The sequence below is a fragment of the Rhineura floridana genome, chromosome 3, assembly GCF_030035675.1.
Source record: "Rhineura floridana isolate rRhiFlo1 chromosome 3, rRhiFlo1.hap2, whole genome shotgun sequence".
Lineage (NCBI taxonomy): Eukaryota > Metazoa > Chordata > Lepidosauria > Squamata > Rhineuridae > Rhineura > Rhineura floridana.
In genome coordinates this window covers 105,316,274-105,341,403 of record NC_084482.1, presented here as the reverse complement: position 1 = coordinate 105,341,403, position 25,130 = coordinate 105,316,274, and the positions used below count along the sequence as shown (strand labels likewise).

At 41.7% G+C, this 25,130-nt stretch overlaps 1 protein-coding gene across 1 annotated transcript in view; it reads left to right on the top strand.

Moving 5' to 3' along the window:
- Positions 1-25,130, top strand: part of TRPC7 (transient receptor potential cation channel subfamily C member 7) — a 223,453-nt gene that overhangs the window by 66,613 nt on the left and 131,710 nt on the right. The window contains exon 3 of the mRNA XM_061613403.1: positions 22,929-23,111. Within this exon, the coding sequence (XP_061469387.1) occupies positions 22,929-23,111 (183 nt within the window). The remainder of the gene's footprint in view (positions 1-22,928; positions 23,112-25,130) is intronic.

Below are 25,130 nucleotides of genomic sequence, written 5' to 3'. Positions count from 1 at the left end.
AAGCTCGACATTCGAAAGATACGATAATGAATTTAGCCGGAATTGTTCTCCTTCAATTTCTTGCAAATCACCAATTACATATTTTAAATGGTTCATATGGAGATGACTGGGGAGAATTCACTTTCCATTCCCCTCACGGATCAAGTGTAGTGGATTACATAATTATCCCTCATAAAAAGGATTGCTCAGGGCATCATTTCACAGTTGCTGACCGAATGGATAGTGACCATTTACCCCTTGAATATTCCTTTAATATAGGAGGGAATGTCCATTTATCAATTCAACCTGAGCTACGCATAAAGTTATCAGCGTCTACTATATATAAAAGGGCTAACTGGTCTCTCCAGATATTTCAAAAATTTGAACATCTTGTAAAATCCCCCCAGATAAGTCAACTGACATCTACGTTCAACTCTTTAGGAATTTCCCCAGAGGGTTTAGTTATTTATGAGCAATTAGCTAGTCTGATTATTTCAGAGTTATATGCATACGGCCCATCTAGACCTTCTCAACACAGGATCCCAAAGAATAACTGGTTTGATAAGGAATGTAAATTGCAAAAGAAGGCGCTTATGCTAGTCTACCGTAATTATAGACAGAATAACGAAAGAGCTTTACCACCTAATTTTTACAAAGTACGTAAAGAGTACAAGAAACTTATAAATAAAAAAAAGCAGGACGAAATAAGAAAATCCTGGCAAATGCTTGAAGTAGCGTTTGCTACCCGTAACTCCAAATTATTTTGGCAGATTGTTTCTGGTGCTTTTTCCAATCAACTAGCTAGCAATAACAGCACCATTACTGCAGAAACATGGGAATCACACTACCGTAAGATGTTAAATACCACAGACATGATAAATACTCCACTTATCTTAATAGACCCTAGTGTAACACCAGATTGGGTCCTAGTGGAACCTGAAACGGTTATCGAAATAGTAGCGAAGCTAAAAAATGGAAAAGCAGCTGGACCAGACAGGATCGTTCCAGAGCTTCTTAAAAGTGGCATTACCTGGTGGGCACCCAGGCTTGCTACTCTTTTCACAATAATTAATAACACCGGCAGAATTCCTACCTCTTGGCTTAAAGCTTACATAATCCCAATACACAAGAAAGGACCTAGAGACGATCCAAGCAACTATCGACCCATCAGTTTGTTGTCTGTGGTTGGCAAGGTTTATGCTACCTTTCTGAGTACAATTTTAAAAGCATGGGTTAAATCTAATAAAATTTTAAACCAAGCCCAAATAGGTTTTATATCGGGTCAGTCTGGTGTAGATCACTGTCTTTTGCTGTCACAACTAGTAGCTAAATATATCAAACCAAACCGCGGCAAACTGTACGTCGCGTTCATAGACTTAAAAGCAGCGTTCAATTCTATCTCTCGCGAACGTCTGTGGAACAAATTAGAAACATATCATATCGATAAGAGATTACTATATTTGATAGCAACATTATATCAAAATACCACAGTTCAGATTCGATGTTCCCATCAGGGACATCTTACTAGTGAAATTCCATCTACACAGGGAGTGAGACAAGGATGTGTCCTAGCCCCAATGCTGTTTAATTTATATCTGGCGGACCTTTCTTCCATCTTGGAGGACATTCAATTCCATGCTCCCAAAATAGGCACAGCAAAGGCCCCAATTCTATTATATGCTGATGACACAGTATTAATATCTCAAACTCGCCTTGGACTTAACAGGTTACTCGTGAGATTTAAGACCTACTGTGAGGAAAATACTCTAGAGATAAATTACAACAAGACCAAGGTTATGATATTCTCGAGAATGAAAGTCAGACACAATTGGAAGATGGGTCATACAAAAATTGAACAGGTTAATTCATATAAATACTTGGGAATTTGGTTCCAGGAGTCGGGTCTTTGGAATTCCCATATACTTTATTTAAAAGCGAAAGCAAACAAAAATTTAGGAGCAACTATACAATTCTTTTTCACCAACGGAGGAAAATATATCCCGGCTGCTATAAGGCTTATTAAATCTAAAATCATTCCAATGCTGACTTATGGGGCTCCCATCTGGTTCCCATATTATAAAGGGAAACTGGATGGAATAATACATTCTGCATTGAGATCCTTATTTGGAGTTCCTGGCTGTGTTTCAGGAGCTTCCTTATTGTTAGAAGCAGGGTTGAACTCCTTGTCTTGTTTATTATGGATTCATACTATCTATTTCTGGATTCGCTGTTGTACAGTATTAACTCCTGAATCTTACCTGTCTCACTTTTTAAAAGATCCTCTTGCAAAAGCAACATGGACAGGGAAGGTAATGGAAAGGCTACTACAGATGGGTCTCCACCCCCCCGAGCTTTTAGAGATGGACTTTAATAAGGCCAGAGCGATGGTTAAATTCAGACTTACTGATATCGATAATCAGACTTTAATAAGTTTGACAAAAGGTCCCTGTTGTCTGAGGGCTCTGGGTATAAATATTGATCCAAATGCAGAAGGGATGAAATACCAATACTGGTTAACGGTCCCCAAGTACAGACGGGCTTTCACGTTAGCCCGTTTTAACGTTTTACCATCTAACTTTTTATCTGGCAGGTTTAAAAAAATTCCGAGTACGAATAGGTATTGTTTTTGTAACGACTCAGAAATTGAGACTATTTCTCATGTATTATTTTCCTGTGAATTATATAAGAAAATCAGAAAAGATCTTCTCTGTCCAATCCTGTCAAAATATCCCGGACGTTCAAATGAAGTATTATTAATAATCCTTTTACAGGGTTATAATGAAAATATTACCCTAACTGTGGCCAAATTTATAAACTTGGCCATTCAGCTAAGGAAGAAATTTTGTGGTCCTTAATTTAGTGAACTATTTATAATTATGGGTTTGCAACCCTATTTTATAAACTATTTTAACTATAGCTTAAACTTACCTTACTGTGTATAGGAGTACTGGAGTTGAGTCAAAGAGACAAATAGACTAAACGTATATACTATACATAAGTAAGTTTTATATTTTGATACATTGTATTTTGGTCTTTGTGTTTGTATCTATGTATTTATGAGTTTAAAAGGTCTGTTGACTTCTGAATAAACAATTCAAACATAGAATGAAGAAATATTTATATAAGCATGAATGTCAAAGATGTTTATTATTTACACAGCCTATAAAGACATTTATAGTGCAATCCTATGCATGTTTACTCAGAAACAAGTCCCAATGTATTCAATGGGGGTTCCTCAAACAGGAAAGCATGAACAGGACTGCAATTCAGTAATGAGTAACTTTGCTCACCTAATCCAAAATTCAGAATCATGCCACATTAAGCTGTTTTGCCACTGTGTTATACTTGTTTTATGGTTGTTGGATTTTAAATGTCTTTATTTCTTGTTATGAGCTGCCTTGGTTTCCAACTCTACCTCACAGGGTTGTTGGAAATATTCCATATACACACACGCTAGAGATATAAAAATACATATACCCCATATAATAGTTTATTGTCAAAACTAGTTGGCCCCTGCAGAACATTTTTTTAAAAAAAAGTATTAGTTTCCTGCCAAATAAAAGCAGTTACACCTAAGTAAACCCTGCCTACTGCTTAAAAAAAAGGATCAGAGGGAGAGAGAGTTTTACAACACAATCCTTTTCTATGTTCACTCAAAAGACCCATTGATTATCAGCAAAATCCTAACCATGTCTACTCAAACATAAGTCCTACTGAATTAAATGGGGATTAGTTCCCAGGTATGCAGAATTAACTTTGCAGTTTTACTCCCAGAAAAACTTCCTATTGGGAAGGTTTTCAAAACAGGTTATGAATAAGACAAATAAACTGCCCTCTTCAACAGTCCAGTAAAATTTAAACTTGTTTGACTCCTTAATTAGAAAAGTATAATACTGCAGCACGTACACTTTTTAAAATGTCTGTTCAAAAATTATTTGAAGGTAAAATGTATAATATCCCAATTTTGCAAGTAATTAAAAAAACCCTGCATGTACACTTTTATGCCTAGCAAAATCCTGCTATGATCTTCTGTTGTAGCCCAATAGTATTCATGTTTTCTCAGAAGCAAGTCCCAATCCCGTAAGAGAAAGTATTCTTTATGCTGCTGAAAGCTATATATTTACTGAATTCCTAATGTGAGACAAGCAGGAAAAGGAAACTGGGTTTAGTTATTACCTGGGGGTCAACAAATCCTGTCAATCACAACCCTGACTTCAATTATTGGCTAAAAACCTGAAAGGGCAGGGATTAGAGCAGCTGGTACTAACAGAATTTACGGGGGGCTGACATTTTGGTTTAAACCAGACGGCCTAGAAACTTTTTTTTAAAATGAAAGCTAAGAGTCCAGAGATTAGAGTGACTCACCCTGAGATCCGGAGATGACCCCCAAAAACCAGAGTCTCTGAATGAAAACCAGACACTTGGCAACCCTAACGAGGAGAATAGCAAAGGTGGAGCAATTGAGCTCAATGTATGAGCTGTGCATGCAGTTCATGCACAGAACTGTTTATTATGCTAAGAACCTGGGTTTACTAGTACTTGTGAACATGTTCAATATGGAGCCAGGACAGCCACAACTAAAGCTGACTGGAAGAAGCTAATGTAAGAACAACTAATTGGAGGCCTATTTCGTATGGCACACTAAGCTAAACCGTGACTCCTGGAGAAGAGCTCACAAAGAGCTCACAGCCACTTTGCTCTTTGCCAGTACTTTTTGCTACTGCACTGTGCTGCACTAAGTTAGGGTTTGGCTCAGCATTTTGTCTGAACCAGGATTCTTGGTTAAGCTCTCTCTGCATCAACTACAAGCTGCACAAGCTACATACTGTACATGGCTACAAGCTTGTGGTTAGTAAGGAGAGAACCACGAGCCCTATTTGAACCAGACCACCTAGAAACTTAATTTAAAAAAAAAAGAAAGCTAATAGATTAAGGTGACTCACCTTGAGAGGACCCCCAAAAGCAGAGTCTCTGGGCAAAAACCAAACACTTGGTAACCCTAATCTAGACCCAATCAGAATCCAGAAATCCAGATCTTGTGTTCCCATTCACTTGCACTGGGACACCAAAATGGCCATAACTTTTTTATTTTTAAAAATATTTGAAGACATGGTAGCCCCACAAGAGGGGACTAATGCCGCAAATTTCAAACAGGTAGTTCCAGGGGTTTTTGTGCTACCCAGATTTGTTTGTTTGTTTGTTTTTTAAAGAAGAAGACTGTACTGCACTGTTGTATGTAATATTATACTGCATGTGTGTTGCTTGTACACTGACTGTATATAATATACTGGAGTGTGTACAATGTACTCACAAGACTTACACATACACACACACACACACACCAAAGTACTAATAAATAGGGGTGTGCATAGCCCCCACATCTGGTTTATGGCCCAAGTTGGTGCCTAGGATTGGGCCCAATTTGACCTGGGATGCCCCAGACTTGACCTGGGTCCTTAAATGAACTGGCGGCCTTGCACAGCCTCATCAGTGGCAAACAAGCCTGGTGAGAGGACCTGGCATGGTTGAACAGCTGCCAATGACCAGGATGCCCCACAGGTACTTGAGCTGCATCTTTCCACCAGCCTCTGCTCCTTGGCTCAGATTTGCAGAGAAGCAGACAGATAGGAAGGTGCTGTACTGACATTATTGCAATGTCCCACAACAGTTTTATGTTGGAGGATCGTAGTGATGTCTAAATAGATGGTGTTTCACAATTGCCCGCTCTGGATTGTGGCAGTGGTGGTGCCCGATCACCGACTGCAAGTGCACATGCTGAGGCACTGGAAGACACTTTGCCCAGCCCCCTTCACACCTTGGAGTAAGCCTTGGTAGCAAATGGTGTATAGAACATTTCTTCTGACAAGAATCAGTCCTCTGCCACTGGCTGCCACTCCTTTCCTAACATAAGGCATTTGAGTCTTGGGTATGGGGGCAGATCTGAGAAGTCATGCCCCCACAGTGAAGCCTGGAAGGAAGCTGACCCCCCACATTGCCATCGACATCACATGAAAGGTGCCAGACTTCACCAGACTTCACTGTTCAGTGAGAAACAGCAAAATCCTCTTAATGGTGTGTATCAAAGCAGTCGAAAGTATCAGGAAAAACCATAAATCAGTACAAGTACCAGGCTGTGCCTGGATGGGAGAGTACCTGGGAACCCGACGTACACTGTTTTGAGTCCAATGCCTATAGGAAGTGTCTGTGTGTGAGAGAGTTTTAGTTCAAGAGTTTTCTTCACTGTTGTATTTGAATTGTTTTTATTCTGTTGTACCCCACTTTGGGCACTAAGGACACAAATTTGGGAAATAAAAATAAATGAAGAAAATAAAAATGAGGATGGCAATAGCTAGACAGTACATATCACCTGTTCCCTTTGGGTTTGGAAAATGCTCTGGCTATTGTTGTAAAGAAGTACTGTTCTTTACGTCTTTTCAAAAATTTCCAATTGCATGCGACTGATTTCTCTGGCAACATCACTCACTGTTTTAATTTATTGCATTGTGGTTGATTGTTGCTAATGTGTTGTTTCAATGTTTTTGTATTACTTTTGAAAGCTGTTTTAAGGCAACCCACAAAAAGCAGCACAGGAATGTTTTTTCAAAAGTGACAAATAAATGAAAATCCAGAATGTCCTTAGCACATGGTGTGAACTTTATCCCTGCATTCATGTCCTTAACCCAAGCACATTATTATCGATGACTATCGTTTCCTTAAAAAAAAACACGCCCCTCATAGCAGCAGGTACATGTTTATGTTACAAAACTATATATGCTCTCCCAGTGCTGTCTTATGCTGAGCAGTTTTCTACTCTTGCCCATTCTCCTGCAGGCAGACTCAGTTCTTGACTGCTTTCCAAAAATACGGCAACTCGTAGGCAAAATAAATAAGTAGAAGGAAATCCAATTTGGCCAATGCATACAATGCATATTTCATCTTAGGGTAGTTTGGCAAATATTTATAAGCACTTGAGATATTTGAAATGATGTTTCTTTGGAAAACTGGCAAGGGAAACAAGATAAAGTTTTATTTTATCTTGCCCATGCATTCCAGACAATGAGGCACAGGTCTGGGACCCTGTAGCCTGGAGCCCTCCGTCCTCCCACACCTGCACTTCATCAGTGACCGTCATCTACAATATTTTTTTAAATTGTTTTAAAAGAATTGGTGTGCTGTGGAGCAAAACCCCAGATAGTCATCTTTGGTTCGCAGAGTGCTGTGCCTCTCGGCCCATACAGGATGCTGGGAAATGAAAATGGCCAGCATGACTGTCTGGAGCTTTCATCTGCAGCACAGCTACTCAGCAAAGAAAGACATTTGGACAACTGCCACCACCCCACCTGGTAAGACCAATGGGGATGCACATGGGTGTGAAGGAAGGAGCAGGTCGCTGTTAATTTATTCAAATGTTTTCATAGAGGATGTTGGGCATACCAGAACTTGAAAACCTCTGTAGAGATGTTTTGAAGAAAGCAAAATGGACCTGCTCCTTCCATTCCACATGCTGCCTGGTAACCCAAATTCATGTCCTGGCTCTTCATTGCGGGGACCTGGGTGCAAAGAGCCATCAAATGCTTTCTATACTGAGAAATACAGTGAGTCCAATGAGTCCAAATTTAATGGAACTGAAGAATGCTTCCATGCTTAGATTTGCTTATCAAAATAGATAATAACAAGCTAGATGGACCAATGGTCTAACTTGATATAAGACAGTTCCCTGTGTTCCTATGCTACTTTCAGGTTCAGGTTCAAAGGCAGTATGCGGGGAGATGGTGTTCAACAGCATTTGGTTGGCTGCTATGGAAAGCAAGAAACTGAACTAAGCAGAAAAAAAATGTTATAGTAGAGTGTAAGATGACATGAATTTCAACATGTAATTGTGACATAATAGGACCTCTCCTTGCCATGATGAAGTAAATATTTTACATAATTGTTTATGAAACAGAATATATGCTAATTTGAGGCTTAAACTGGCTGTAAAATGGGTCATTGGGAGGCTGGAAGGCCCGTTTATTAGCTAGGGCTGAAGTCCAACTGTGAGTGAGTCTAAACAAATCATGATAAGGTAAAATCTTTCTTTATGTCTGGGCAGCAATAGATATAAGATTGGTTAGGCAGACTTATGCTTGGCCCAGGCCAAGTAGCTCCTGTCACAAAGTTTGTTGTAAGGAGAGAAGGGAAAGAGAAGGCTTTAAGGAAGGATTTTGTGGCAGAGCAGGCAGCCCATTCTTATCACAGAAAGAAATCCAGGCATGCCAGGGAAAGAGTTCATGTGAAGAGTGAGTGAATGCCACCAAAGATTTCCAGGTAAGGTGCCACTGGAGAGTAAGTTTCTGTGGCAGTTACCACAGGCAAAGGTGTAGGAGTGATGTGAGGCCAAGCCATAAGGGAGGAATCCTTCCTGGTGGAGAAGGCCAGCAGCAGGCCAGAACTAGAAGACCTGTGAGTCTGAGCCCCAGGAAGCAGAAAGAAGCCAAAAGGGGCTTGGAATTTGGAGGAGGTACTGAGGAGAAGCACAACTTGATCCCTATTCCCTTACCCCATGTAAGAAAAAAATGAAACATATCTATAATTCTGCTTGATCCTAGGATAAAAAGGAGCTGCAGGTGAGAATTCTCACATGTAGTCTGTGCATGCAATAATTCTTGCATGTAGCCCCCAGCTTTGTATACACATGTGTGGCTCCTTGTAGGGGAAAGCAGCAGGGCCCCCAACATCATACCCGCACCAGGCCCCATAAAACCTCTGGATCGCCCTGCAAAGCTGACCGGGTGGGGGGGGAGAGCACTGAAGGCACTCCTCACCCAGGGTGCTTTTCATCCTAGGGATGATGTCATATGTACTATTCTCTAATCTACTATTGGGGTATATCAGTCTTAGTGTCCAACTTCCCATGGCTGTATCTTTGCCATATCTCAGAAGAAACCAGCTGTCTGGAAGAAAGGTACCATTTTTCTCAAACTGTTTTCCCTGACAGCCTCTCAATCCATTCAATTATCTCATTTTTAAAAACTGTTTTTCTTTCATTCATTAGCCAAGGTAGGTTGGCTGCTCTTATTGTATTCCTTCTAATAAATATTAAGTAGCAATGTTCCTTTAGCTCCTTCTGGATCGAGAAAATGTGTGCAGCTTTGAACAGATGTAACGGCATTACAGAGTTCATTTAGAACATAATCAGCAGATAATTACAAGGTACTCAGCTAAATTGCAATGAATGGCAAGTGCCTGTAGCTTTTTCAAAACAGCAGAATTAGGCGTTTTTATCTCCACATGCAAAATGGGGTCAAAAGGAGCAGGAAATGACTAATTTGAAAACCTTGTATTATGGCTGAGTTTTGTAAAATTGATATTGTACATTGCAGAAAACAATTCTCTGATTATTTCTTCTATGTGGATCCTGTTCTATAGTAAATAATAGTAATCAGAAGCATTGTAAGCTTTTGTTCAGCTAGTCTAAGACATATAGCACCTCACTTCCACTTTTACTGGCCCTGCAATCTCAGTCTTGGAACTAAGTCTACAAACTGAACTTATGGCTGCAACATCCAGCCTAATTTTTGTCCTTCTCTCCACCTTCCCCTCCCCACCTCCTGCTAACATCTTGCCTGTTGAAGAGTACTGGTGAACTCGAAACCTTGCCAAGATTTTGTGACATTTGGGTTGGTCCTAATAAAGGTATTACCCAAATGTGGATTTTGGAAATTCATCAGTACTGTTGACTCTGCACTGAAAATAACACAATTCCTTATTTCAGGTTTTTATTTTCCCAGTCTAAAAGAAGTAGATTAGTGGCTACATCTTCATATGCTATACTCCTTTTGGTTTGGGCCCTTGCTAAACACAAAGATAACATCCACTTGCTTTTTCTGGGATGTGTCTGGGTATCTTATATTATAACTTAAAGAAAATTCTAATACCCTTGGATAGCAACAAGATAAACGTTCACATTTGCAGTCACAGTGATACGTTCAAGATTTCCTGAAAGGTCCCAAAATAAAGCCTTATGTATGCACCGCTAAAGAAGTTACAAAGTTGCTTGGCGCTGCAGAAGTGTGAATTCCCTTTGATCCATTCTAAAACTTCACTTGTGTGAGCAAGTAATGATCCCTCATAACAAAGTCATAACGAAGCGCAGTCCTGTCCTACTGCCAATTGTGAGCTCACGATACAGAAATTAGGAAACTCAAAGGCAATCAGGCTTGTCCATAACTTAAGTACTACTTCTGTATTTTTCTTTTTTTAAATTTAATTAAATATATTGTTTACAGTCAATCCAGTTTTGTTTTTGTTTGTTATTTATGCATTAATTCTGCAGTTTCATCAGACCTGAGGGTGGTATAGAACTAATTCATTCTGTCAGAGCAACAATGTCTGCACAGCAAAGTGTACAGACCCCCACCACCAAATTACTAACTTAGCCTAATTCTACCTACCTGAAAGTAAGCCTCATTGAATTCAACAGGACTTACTCTTGAGTAGACATGGCTAAGATTGTGGTATAAGTGAGTACTCTGCACTTCTATTGATAATCTTTGTTATATATTATCATGTCCTTCCTTCAAAAACTTTATGGCATGACCCCCCCCATTTTATCCTCACTACACCCCTCTGTGGTATGTTAGGCTGAGAGAGAGACTAGCCCAAAGACACCCAGTGAGCTTCATGGCTACAGTACCAGCCCTCCTATTAGGCAGAGTGAGATGGCCGCCTCAGGTGGGAGATCATGGGAGGCAGAGACTGCTGACAAAATAAGATTCAACTGCATTCATCATCTGAGGCCCTTCTTTGTGTGCCCCCTCTGAGGAAGGAGCAGAGACTGGTGAGATGGGAACATCCCTTCTCAGTGGTGGTTCCATTTGTGGAATGTGCTCCATAGGGAGCACTATCTATTTTAAGGTGCCAGGAAAAAACATTTTTGTTCACCCAGACATTTGGACCGTAATTGTCAGCTTATCCTTTACTGGGGTTAGGTTGAATTGGATTTGCTCTTTTATACATATTATTGGAGAGCTTTTAGGTTGCTGTTACTCATGTTTTAATGTTGTTTTTGTAAGTCACTTTGAGTTCACTTTTCTGAAAAAGCTACTAATAAATATAATTGATGGGGATGCTGATTTGAACCTGGGCCACCACTCTATGCACTATACTATACATACTGGCTTTGTTGTTATGTGCCTTCAAGTCAATTGCAACTTTTATTATTATTATTATTATTATTATTATTATTATTATTATTATTATTATATACCACCCTTCCTCCTAGCAGGAGCCCAGGGTGGAAAACAAAAGCACTAAAAACATTAAAACATCATAAAAACAAACTTTAGAACACATTAAAACAAAACATCTTCTAAGATTAAACTTAGACTCTACAAATGTAGAGTGGTCACTTGAAATCAAACGCTCAGAGGTTTCTCCACATTCATGCATAGTAGCTCATCTTACACATTCTCCAGTTTCACCATGCCACTCCTACTAATTGGTGGTGAAACTGGCATATTCGACTGATCACAACACAACTAACTACAAAGGTATGGATGCATTCCACACACTCACGCCTACACCCATTGGAGCACATATTTCTTCCACGCATGTAAAATATATACCATATTTGTTGTTGTTGTTGTTATGTGCCTTCAAGTCGATTACGACTTATGGCAACCAACCCTATGAATCAGCAACCTCCAGTTGCATCTGTTATAAACCATCCTGTTCAGATCTTGTAAGTTCAGGTCTGTGGCTTCCTTTATGGAATCAGTCCATCTTTTTCTACCCCCTTCTGTTTTCCCCAGCATGATTGACTTTTCTAGTGAATCATGTCTTCTGATTATGTGTCCAAAGTATGATAACCTCAGTTTCATCATTTTAGCTTCTAATGATAGTTCTGGTTTAATTTGTTTGAACACCCAATTATTTGTCTTTTTCGCATTCCATGGTATCTGCAAAGCTCTCCTCCAATCCTTGACAAGTTCAGTGTCCTCATTGTCAACTTTAAAGTTACATAAATCTTCTGTTGTCATTACTTTAGTCTTCTTGATGTTCAGCTGTAGTCCTGCGTTTGTGCTTTCCTCTTTAGCTTTCATCAGCATTCGTACTTACTGGCTAAGGTCTCCTTATGTTACTTTTGAGCAGCACTGTTTCTGCCACCTCCATAGTTGTCTACAGACCATGCACGGTATGCATGAAGTTTCTAGTCACGTGGTTCAGATGTACTATGCAATCTACTCCTCCTTGTGACGTGCTATGTAGTATTTGCATTAACACCAAGACAAACACATCCATGGCTTCACAATAACCATGTCTACTTGGTTTCAGGTAATGTTGCTCTAAGCTGTATTTTCAAATGCCACTTAGGAAGCTGGGGGCCTGAATGGCCTGCAGGTTCTTAAAGCTGATCTCTTGGGTCACATAACAACACTTTGATCCTCTGCTGTTGTCTGTATCACATACCCTTCCATGATCTTTATCAACACTCCCTGCAGAAATGCTGTCAAGTGTGATAAACTACTCAGCAATATTTAAAGAGCAGGATGCTCTAAGAAACGTAGCAAGAAAAGAAGCTTTGAGCTGCTGCATATTACTCCTATTCAAATGATACGATGAGTTGCAGAGTGATATTTTGGAATCTTGCGAGTTTATGAATAGAAAATTTTCTTAACATCTATCACTATTTTCACAGTCTGTTTTCCATGATAATTAATGATTGGCTCAGTGTTAAGGGCTGCTGTCCTGTCAAAGAGAACTGGGTACAAGGACTCCTATGCTAATACAAAGTCACAGTCTTGCACAATGCCACCAACTGACCCAAGATATTGCAGTGTGCAACAGATCCCTCCATCGGAGCCATGTGCAGTGGTTGAAATGTGCCAAATGTGAGGGGGAGGGAAATGGAGACAAATCAGGAGGCTTCTATGAATCACTATCCTTATGGCATTTAGGCCACCACAGAGTCACTGGGCTCATGAGACTTAGGCTTTCTTCAAAAGCCATCCCATAGAACAGTAGAGGTGGAAGGGGCCTATAAGGCCATCAAGTCCAACCCCCTGCTCAATGCAGGAATCCAACTTAAACCATACCAAACTGGTGGCTGTTGAGCTGTCTCTTGAGTGCCTTCAGTGTTGGAGAGCCCACCACCTCCCTAGGTAGGTGGTTCCCAACAGCATGGGAGTTCCACATTGTGCAATCCCATGCTGTAGGGGCACATGTGTGAACTCTGGAACAGCTTACCTGAGGAGATACGCCTGGCACCTATGGTACTTTATTTTAGGCGCCAGGTTAAGACCTGGCTATACTCCCAGGCATTTTAATGTTTTACGTTTAATTTTGTTAGTTAACTTGCTGCTATGTGTTATTGATTTTATTATATTATTGTATTTTAATCCAGTTTTGTACACTGCCCAGAGAGCTACTAGCTATGGGCGGTCTAGAAATGAAACGAAATAAATAAATAATAAATAAACAGCATAACAATGTGGGTGAGGTTTATTGCCTGTCTCAGTTGTTCCCAAACTTTTTTCCCCATGGACCACTTGAAAATTGCTGATGGTCTTGTTATTTTTTGTTATGTTAATGTTTATTTATACCCCGCCTTTCTGCGAAAAGGCCCTCAAGGCGGCATACAGAAAAAGTAAACACAAATATAAAAATACATCAACAAAGCAATACATCAACAAAGCAATACATTGTACAAAAAATTAAATTAAATAGCAAATAATATTATATTAGTGTCTTTCGGCTTCTCCTGTCACTTCGTCTGCCTTATTGCCTCCAACGCCCAAGGATTTCCCTTAAAACTCAGAGCCAGAGGCATTTGGATCACGCTTGTGGACCACTGAAAATTTTTTCTGCCTTTTGTAGCAGTTGTTATGCACTATAGTTGATACTGTATGATTTTTAATTGTATTTTTATTGTTTCTTTCATTTCTTATATGGTACTTTATTTTAAAACAGAATTTTATGGAATGCAAATCGTAATACAGTAAAATACAGTATAAGAAATAAAAGAAGCAATAAAACAATTAAAAATCACCATTAGTATTTATATGTTTAAAAAATCTTATTTCAGTTTGTCACAAAATCTACAAAATATCATTAGCAGGACATAGTTAAAAGGAAGATCCTCCATCAATATTTATTACATATATATATCGCACCCCTTCAACAAGGATCTCAGGGCAATGTACATGGTCCACCCATTTTATTCTCACAGCACCCTTTATGCTGAGAAATAGTGACTGGTCTACCTTCACCCGATAAGGTTCATGGCTAAGTGGGGATGTGAACCTGAGTCTCCCCTAGTGTGACACTCTAACCCAGGGATGGGAAAGTGATGGTCCAGTGGTTAGAGATGATGGAAGGGGTAGCCCAACAGCATCCAGAGAGACACAGGTTCCCCATCCCTTCCCTGTTACACAATGTTAGTTGCCACCATCTTCATTCTAGGTGTATGCAAATGATCTCAATAAACATCATCAAGAATAAGGAAATAAATTACATAACTGTGAGTTTTGTTGCTATTAGTGTCCATTCAGCACAAGGGAAATACAAAGTAGATTTTGGTGATGACTCCAAAATACTCCCAAATAATCTAGAAAAACTATAAAGTAAAGCCACTCATGACTTCATCAACAAACAGGTTTAGCTGTCTTAGGTTTTGGTTGATTGCTTAATTATGTGAGCCTCTGAATTTAATTAACTCATCAAAGCTAATTTGAAAAGATCTCTCGAGGCTGTGAGAGCTTATATTGTGACTGCCATTTGTATTTGCTGGTTTGGGACCATCTATCAGAGTTTTATCATTGCATTAACATTAGCTTTAATCTTGTTTGAATGTCATTGTGTTTACGCAGTCTCCCCTTTGTTGCTTTACATCATCATGTGTAGTGGCTCATAAGAGGGTTTATGTAGGAAGAGGTTGCCAGCAGCTCTGAATGGCAGCCTGGGGATGGAGGTTCTGTGTTGTTATCAGTGGGCAGCATGAGACAGCAGCTGAGGCAGGGGACATCCCTGTCAGAATTATGTTAATATGTGGCTGCTGGCTAGGTGGGTGGGCCAATAAAGCCACTTAGAGAAATAGCCAGTCAGAAGCCACCCATTTATGTAGTGATGACCCAGACACTGTCCTGCTTCTGCTGATCTGAGTGTATATTCATTGTATGGTATTTAAAAATACAGGATTACTTAAATTAAGAGTGCAGGAGAACTGGTTTTGTAATTCTTTTCAGCACTTTTATGCCTGAACAACCTTTTAGGATTTAAACCCCCCCCCATTAACAGTGCAATCCTACATGCATCTACCAGTAGGGTTGCCAGGTTCTTGGCCTGAGACTGATCCTGTATCTTTAGGAGAAGAGAAAGTCAGCCAAGTGCAGGTGTTCTTGCAACTCTGTAATGAGAAAAACCTCAAGGTGCAATTCTCCCTTCCCCTTGCACAGCTTTTAAAGATGGACCTGGCAACCCTATCTACCAGGGGTGTAGTTGTGTGGGGTTTCAGGGGGTCTTACACTCTTTATGTTTTGGAGAGAAGGGTCCCAGCTGGATCCCTGTGTCTCCAGCACTGTACAAGCCAATCAGCATGAAAGGGGAGTGTGTTGGCCACTGAGAAGAATCTTCTAACATGCTTCCTTGTCCTTTCCTGCTGATTGGAGTAAATCAGGGTGAAAGGAGGCGAGTCACCCACTGAGAAGACACTTCTCAGTAGCTAACACACTCCCTTTTCATGCTGATTGGCTCCTAGGGACATCTGCTGTTGTGGGAGAAGGTACATGTGGGAAGAACTGAGGACTGAAGGGATGATGAGAGAGAGAGCAAGCAAGGGGGCACAGCTGTGAGGGGGTATGGTTTGAGTATCATGAAGGGTCCCTGCACTTCTGAATTTGCCACTACACTACTGCTTTCTACTCAGAATGAGTAGACCCAATGAAATTAATGGCATGACTAACTTAGGTTCATTCATTTCAATGGGTCTGCTCCGATTAGAACTTATTTGAATCCAACTCAGTGATTGTAATGAGATTTACTGCCACATAAGTGTATATACGATAGCAATGCAGCCTAAATTCTTTCTTCAAAAGGTTCTGTGTCTTAAAATTCACTGCACACTTCAAGCCATTTTGATGATCTAAACCCCACTAAGTTGACCTTTGCTTTCACATTTTTTTATGTTCCCCAAAGGATTTCTTACCTCCCAAGTGCCTCCGTATTTCCCAGGCACATCATATCTCAACATGTCTCTACCAACCATTTGTCTCGCACTCTAGAGCAAGACAGAATAATATGAATGCTAGTCAGAAAATTATACATTTTGGCAAACAGGAAAATGTGTCTAGTATAAAAGCCTTTACATTTGCAGAAGAGAACTGAGGCCGGTTCATATTGCAAGAGGCTGTGTGATCTTTCCACAATATGGACACTTAGCGCCTGCAACATATTTGGTCCTGTTTTGATTCTCACTGAGTTCTCTACACCTGTATGCAGATGATATTATAAGAATCATGACCTTTGTCTGAAATTGTAGCATCATAGTCTGGGACAACTGGAAAGCATGGTTCTGGCTTGATTTCCAACACCCTCTCATTGCCCACCTTTTTTGAAAAAAAACCCTACCAAATTATTCTTCAGTGAACTTATAGGACCAAACTGTCTATTGAATTCACTGTTATCTTTTTGTCTTTAATGAATGCAGCACTCTTATAGGAAAAAATAGTAGTGGATATTTGGGATTTTACATATCCAAAATTCTGTAGAAGCAAACGTTCTTTGTTTACTCTGCATTCAACATGATCATTTTCAAGTGTATAATGAAGGCAACCGGGCATTTCATGTGTAGAATGTGGATTTATCAAAGCTTCAGGCATAGTTCACACAAACTGCAGATGATGACTCAAACACATTTACTAGAGTCTATAACATATCATATGAAAAGCAGGATTGGACCAAGATGAAGGAGGTGTGAAAATTGGAGGGAGAAATATCAATAATTTAAGATATGCAGACGATACCATACTACTAGCAGAAACCAGTAATGATTTGAAACGAATGCTGATGAAAGTTAAAGAGGAAAGCACAAAAGCAGGACTACAGATGAACGTCAAGAAGACTAAAGTAATGACAACAAAAGATTTATGTAATTTTACAGTTGACAATGAGGACATTGAACTTGTCAAGGATTATCAATACCTCGGCACAGTCATTAACCAAAATTGAGACAATAGTCAAGAAATCAGAAGAAGGCTAGGACTAGGGAGGGCAGCTATGAGAGAACTAGGAAAGGTCCTCAAATGCAAAGATGTATCACTGAACACTAGTCAGGATCAAACCATGGAATTCCCGATCTCTGTATATGGATGTGAAAAAAGCGGATAAGAATAAAATCAACTCATTTGAAATGTGGTGTTGGAGGCGAGCTTTGCACATACCATTGACTGCAAAAAAGACAAATAATTGGGTGTTAGAACAAATTAAATCAGAACTATCCTAGAAGCTAAAATGATGAAACTGAGGTTATCATACTTTGGACATATCATGAGAAGATCTGATTCACTAGAAATGACAATAATGCTGGGAAAAACAGAAGGGAGTAGAAAACGAAGAAGGCCAAACAAGCGATGGATTGATTCCATAAAGGACGCCACAGACCTGAACTTACAAGATCTGAACATGGCGGTTCCCTGCAGATGCTATTGGAGGTTGCTGATTCATAGGGTCGCCATAAGTCGACTGAAGGGGACTTCAGAAGACCTGCCCTGGGAGTGAGTATCTGAGCACCTGAGTGCTTGCTGCTCGCTCCTTTGGGGTGCTGTCTGTCAAGACAGCTGAAGTTCCTGGTAAGTGCTGCAAGGAATGGGACCCCCTGCCTGACCCTGGCTCCAGAAAGAGGCTGCAGTTAAACTTGCAGCCTCTTGCAACAGCTGCTGGCTGGGTCAGGAGGCATAAAAGCCCAGCTGCCATTGGGTGGTGGGTCTGCCGCCAGCAGGGTTGACACCGAAGGGGTGACACCAAAGGGGTTGCCCCTTGGGGAGCCCCTTAGGGAGGCCCGAAGGCGTTACTCCCTTCTATTACCTTTTATTTTTTAAATTTTTCTGTTAAACCAATCTAGAGGAGATTGGTGGTGGGGAGGGCGTGTGGTGCATGTGTAGTTCCTGCACAGGTGGGAGCCTGTGCAGTGAACTGAATGATAGGAGAAAGTCGCCAGATGCCTTCAGAGTCTGTAACTGGCAGAAGGCTGGCCCTCCCTGGGTGTGAGACAGGAGTAGTAGTAGATGGGCCCTGTGTGAAAAAGTTTGAATGGGTAAAAGGTTGAATGGGTATGACTCTTCCCAATCCTCGCAGAGGCATACTGGGATAATTCACTCTGGCAGGTTTTGTTGGTGGGCTTGTGTTGGGACCATATCAGGTGTTTAGGAGGAGTCTTAGTACAGAGGAACATGGGTGATGCCACCCCAATTTCAGTGATTACAGGCAGAGGGAAATATAGCCATGGGGACGTGGTGAATTGCCATAGAAGCGCAAGGCTATCTGTGCCTTGTTCCTTGCTACCACTCCTCTCATGGATGGGTTCCGTGTTGCTCATCTGCTGTGCCCACTGGCCTGTGTGTGTTGTTTAATGCCAGATTGGTAGACAATAAGACCACTCTCATCCATGATTTGATTATGGATGAAGGTGCCAATTTGGTGTTCATTACTGAGACCTGGGTGGGTGAGTTGGGAGGAGTTGATTTGACCCAATTTTGCCACCTGGATACTTGGTGCAATACCCGCACAGGCTGCAGGGATGGGGGGGGAGGAGTTGCTGTGGTCTACAGAACTTCCATCTCTGTCACCAGGAAACCACTCTGTCTTGGAGCTGGCTGTGAAGGCCTGCACCTGGTGTCGGGCCGAGGAGACAGTAAAGTAGGATTGCTGCTGGTGTACCGTCCACCCTGCTCCCCTGCAGCTTCTCTGACCGATCTGGCAGAGGCCATCTTGGCTGTGGTGTTGGAGGAGCCCAGAACTATAGTGCTGGGTGATTTCAATGTCCATGCTGAGGCTGCCTCTAGTGTTCTGGCTCGGGACTTCATGGCCTCCATGACAACCATGGGGCTGTCTCAAGTTGTCACTGGCATGACGCATAGGGCAGGGCACACCCTCGACTTGGTTTTTTCTCCAGATGAAGGAAGGGGTGGTGTGGAGATAGGGGGTGTGGATGTCACCCCATTGTCATGGTCAGACCACTTCCTGGTGAAGTTTAGACTTATGGCTCTGATCCTCCCCTGCAGGGGTGGTGGAGAGATTAAGATGGTCTGCCCCCAGCCTAATGGAATCCGCTGGATTCCTGAATGCCCTGGGGAAGTTCCCAGTGTATAGAGCAGGTGACCCTGTTGATGCCCTTGTCATGCTATGGAACAGTGAGGAGCATCGGGGTCTTGATGTGGTTGCCCCCGAGCGCCCTCTCCGGCATTGCGGAGACTGTTTTGCACATTGGTACACCAGTGAACTAAGGGCAATGAAACAGGCTGGACAATGGCTAGAGCGCAAGTGGAGAAGGATGTGCTGTGAGGCTGATCAGGCACGAGTAAAACATCATAACCATGCCTACTGTGTGGTGGTGAGGGCAGCGAAGAAGGTCCACTTCTCTGCCTCCATCACATCCTCAAATAGCCATCCGGTGGAGCTTTTCCGTGTTGTCAGGGGTCTTGACATCAACTCCAAGAAATGGAGTTTTAAACCCTTTGGAGGCCCACTGTGAATTGTTTGCAAGGCACTTTGAGGATAAAGTTGCTCGCCTCCATAGCAGTCTTGATGCCCCATCCACATCTACTGTAGTTCCCAGTGAGGTGTCCAGTGCAATGTCTGCTGCAACTTCTTGGGAACGGTTTCAGTTGATGTGGCCTGATGACGTAGACAAGGTGATGAGATTATGCGGCCAGCAATATGTTCTCTCGACCCTTGCCCGTCTTGGCTTATTAAAGCTTGCCAAGGGGGTGTGACCTAGTGGATCCAGGGTGTGTTCAATGCATCATTGCATTAAGGAGTGGTTAAAGCTGCCTTGAAAGGTGATCTGACTGCTTCTGAAAAAGCCCACCATGGACCCATTGGTTTGTGACAACTACTGACCGGTTGCAAATACCCCCTTTTTAGGGAAGGTGATTGAGATGGTTGTGGCGCAGCAATTGCAAGTACTCTTGGATGAAACAGATTATCTTGACCCATCCCAGTCTGGGTTCAGGCCTGGTTATGGGACTGAATTGTCCTTGGTTGCCCTCATGGATGACCTTTATCAGGAGGACGGGGGAGTGCGACCCTGTTATTCTTACTTGATCTCTCAGCGGCTTTTGACACCATTGACCATGGTATCCTTCTGGACCGACTTGGTGAGATGGGTATTGGAGGCACTGTTTTACAGTGGTTCCAATCCTATATCCAGGGTCACTCTCAGAGAATAGCATTGGGTGACTGTCTTTTGGCCCCCTGGCAGTTGTGCTGTGGGGTGCCGCAGGGTATCATCTTGTCCCCCATTCTGTTTAACATCTATATGAAGTCCTTGGGAGCAGTCATCAGGAGATTTGGGACAAGGTGTCAGCAGTATGCTGATGATACCCAGCTCTATTTCTCCATAACATCTGAATCAGGAGAGGCCATGCAAGCCCTGGACCGCTGCCTGAACTCGGTGGTGGGCTGGGTGAGGGCCAATAAACTGAGTCTGAATCCTAGCAAGATGGAGGCACTGTGGGTTGGTGGTTCCCAAGTTCAGATAATTGGTCAGTTGCCTGCTTTGGGATGGGGTTGTGCTCCCTCTGAAAGAGCAGGTCCATAGTCTGGGGGTGTTCCTGGATCCATCTTTGTCGCTAGAGGTCCAAGTGACCTCCGTGGCTAGGAGTGCCTTTTACCATCTTCGGCTGGTAAGACAGCTGCGGCCGTTTCTGGACCGGAATATCCTGACCACTGTTGTCCACACACTGGTAACCTCCAGACTGGATTACTGTAATGCACTCTATGTGGGGCTGCCCTTGAGGTTGGTCCGGAAGCTGCAGCTGGTGCAAAATGCGGTGGTGAGACTGCTCACTAGGGCAGGGTATCGTCAACATGTCATTCCGCTGCTGAAAGAATTGCACTGGCTGCGCATTTGCTACTGGGTCAAGTTCAAGGTTCTAGTTTTGGTTTACAAAGCCCTATACAGCTCGGGACCAGGATACTTGAAAAACCGTCTTATCCCTTATATACCCAGTTGATCACTGCGCTTTGCAGGTGAGGGCCTCCTGCAGATACTATCTTAACAGGTGGTTCGTTCTGCACAATATAGGAAACAGACCTTTAGTGTGGCGGCACCTACCCTGTGGAATTCCCTCCCTTTGAATATTAGGCAGGCGCCATCTCTGTTATCTTTTCGGCGCCTTGTGAAGACTTTCCTCTTTCAACAAGCCTTTTAAGTTGAGACCTATCCCAGTCTGTGTCTGTGTTAGAATTGCTTGTTAATATGTTTTTTAATGATGTTTTTAACCCTTTTTAAAATATGTTTTAAAGCTTTTTTAAAAATGTTTTTAACGTTGTTTTGTTATAATGTATTTTAAGGAGTGTTTTTATGATGTGTTACAGTGTTTTTAGCGCTTCTGTTTACCTCCCTGGGCTCCTGCTGGGAGGAAGGGTGGGTTATAAATCAAATAATAAATAAACCATAAATAAATAAGTCAAAATCGACTTGAAGGCACGTAAATATCTTCATGCTGCAGCCTGCAGGGATCACAAGATGTCATGCTAATGCCAACACACTTATGCACATGACCCCTGCTCAAGAATCAGGATCCGTTCACATGTCATTTTAGTGTGGACTTGATGCTGCTCATGAATACAAGTTTTTCACAGCATCCTTATAACCTGATCCTCATCAAAATGCCATCTCATATCCGCCCCATGTAAATCAAGTTACCATTTCTGTGGATTTTCTTTTAACTTATTGGATTTTCTGCAAAAGCAGTGGATCCAGTGCTACTGTTCTGCTCGCACAGCAGATTTCCACTTGTGCAAAAGGGGTTCTCCCTCCCAGGGATGGAAAGATCTGTCTCTTTCAGTTCTCTCAGTTTCTCACTTTTCCAGTGTTAAATTCAGTTCTCTACATTTCTATAGCGATCTGTGAATTTTTTAAAAAAAAATTCTCCACCATTTTAATGCACATTTCTCCAAGTAAACCCATTTTTGTAGGCAGTTTCTCATCATTTCATGCCTTTTTGCATGTTATTTTCACTCATGTATTCATTTTTATGCACAAGTTCCCCTAATATATACATTTTTGTAAATGTTGTTGAGTTGGCGAACTGCACCCCAAATTTCTAATAAATGCGAATGTCGAAGGATAGCTGTGTTTTGGTTCTCGTATTGTCTTGGAAATTGTGAATTTGATAAATTCTGCTTGAAATGCGAACTGAATCGAAATTCTCACCCATCCCTACTCCCTCCACCTCTCCTCTGCAGCCCCCATTGCACCATCAAATTCTGGTCCGGAGGGTTGGGGACTAAGTGGAGCAGATTGAGGGGGGGGGATACGGGGAGAGAAAGGGGACATTTTGCTGTGTGAGCATAGCTCTGCTCATCCAGCATTGGATATAGTCCAATAAACCCAGATTAAATGGGGAAATCATTTGGGATGTCATTTTGATGAGGATGCAGCTGACTGGGGTTCATGGAAGTGGTAGCGCGCTGGATTGCATTGGGTTGGCAACAGCTGCCCTACAGTCCAAAAAAGTCTCTGAGGGTCTTCTGACTTTAAGGTAAAGCTTTCTAGGGGCACAGGGGACTGTAATGGGGAAAAGGGAATAAACCTTACATGAGTGTCCTTGCGTGAGTGCTGCATTAGATACAGCACATTATGTTTGCACACACAGGTATATCATGGCCTTCAAGATTTAAGTGACTGTAGAACCAAGTAATTTCATGCTTCAATGTTTAAAACATTTGTTTTTCTCTTGTTTCATTAGAATGATTATAGGAAGTTATCTATGCAATGCAAGGATTTTGTGGTGGGTGTGCTGGATCTCTGCAGGGACACAGAAGAAGTGGAAGCTATTCTGAATGGAGATGTGAATCTACAATCATGGCCTGAGCAACATCGCCCAAGTCTGAGCAGAATCAAGCTGGCCATTAAATATGAGGTCAAAAAGGTAAGCGTCCTATGAGCTGCTTTGTTGTATTTTTTCCATAAGTTGAATATAAACTGATAAACTGTTGAAAATCACTGTAAAGATTTCAGTTCAAAGTATACCCACAGAAAACAAAAATGGCAGCTGAAAGCAATGTTGGCAGATGAGCAAGGGTGAGGGGCAGGAGCAAGAAAGGAGACAATGGTAGAGGGAGGATAATACACAGCAGTAAAAGCTGGTGACTCTGAACCTTGGGACCTTCTTTGTAAGTGGTTTGAAGCGATGCAGGTAGACTTCAGTCTTTCAGCATCTACTTTCTTCTTTTACAGCAGGGGTGGAGACTGAATGTGGTTCTCCAGGCTTCTCTAGCGGGTCCTTGGGACTCCCCCAGACCATACACCCCTTCCCAGGCCACAGATCTCAGTGCCACTTTGCATCCTTCTCAAAGGTTTTTGCCTGAATGAAATGGGTCCTTGAACTCTGATGATGCCTCTTCCTTGCCTGGCTGGAGGATGTACAGGGTTGTGTGAGTGTACATAGAAACTAGTCTACTGTACAAAGGTAAAATATACATTCATAGATCCACCCACTCTTGCCTCTGTGCTTGCTCATGTGCCCAGAAGGGAATGTGGCCCTCACACTGAAAAAGATTGCTCACCCCTGTTTTCACTGCCACTAATTGGAACTAGGTGCAAAATCATAGCAGCAGGGAGGGTGACAACATATTCATAGAATCAAGGATGAGGGTGCCTCTTGTTGCTGGAAGTACTAGAACTGAATTCATAGTCCTCCTGTTATATAAAAATCAACTCCTGGATTCCCCTCCAAGTTTTCTTTATTTCAGCAGCCTAATTCAGAAGAACAAGAACAAGCAAGGTTTGTTGTTGTTATTGCTATTCTTAAGCAATTTGAAGTCAAATCCTTGCTATCTACTGCAAATAATTTTGAGAACTACCAGTAGATCCCAATATATTTTCTGTCCACCCCTTGTTAAGGAGAGAAGTTGGTGACTTAAAGAGTCTAGCACAGAATCAGCCTAACATTACAGTGATTTTTTTCTTTAAAAAATGTAAAACCACATATGTGTGTGCAGTGCTAACCTGAGTTAAGCTAGTTGATGAATTCAGTCTTTGCAAATTCTGATACAAACTGACCTGATACACACTTCCTGGACTGATGCGTGGATCAGAGGAAAATCTATCTGCTTTTGCACTTTCCAAATGTTCTGACATAGCTTGTATTAAAATATGTGTAAAATGTGTATTTCAAGAGAAAATACATTTAAATTACACATTTACAATTAATTGAACTAAAAATGACAGATTAAAACAAAAACAGGACAGAACAAGCTTATGTTTGGGCACATGCAACATAGATTGAATTACCCATCCCTGGTCTAAATTGATGGATTCTCTCACTCATGGCTTCAGCACGTCACTCCCTATCAGTGAGCGAAAGAGAATCTCTTATAGCTAGGGGCCACTTTACCGTGCACGCTAGCTCTGCTGTGGTCAGTTTGTGCAACACAATGTACTTCTGGCTTCCCAGAGTATAGAAATGGCAGCGTTCTTCAGGGAGCCATCACTCCATTTCTCAAAGTACTTCTCAGCTTTAAGCCACACATTTGCAAAGAACTTAATGTGTCTGAAATTGGCAGAGTATGCCAAGAGAGAGGGAGAGGGGTTGGGGAGGAGTAAGGGAAAGAAAGAGATTATTAAAGCAAGAAAAAAATATTTTGTTTTAAGAGTGAAACTATACAATTGTGTTAAGCTCACTTTCTAAATAACTGTACTTAGCATTGGCTGGAAAAGTTCAGGACTACAATACAGGGGGAAGGGTTTAACCCTTTCCTTGTTGGGCGAATAGCAACTTGGTGAGAAGCTTGGCAGGAAATCAGTGTGGATATGAAGGGTTAAATCCACCCACACAAATACACACCATGATCTCAGTCTGGATTGGGGTTCCAGGTGGCTGCTTTGTCTGAAAAAAGGAACGTGGCCAGCACTAAGTGTGTGTTTAATTTAATATGTAGTTTGATCC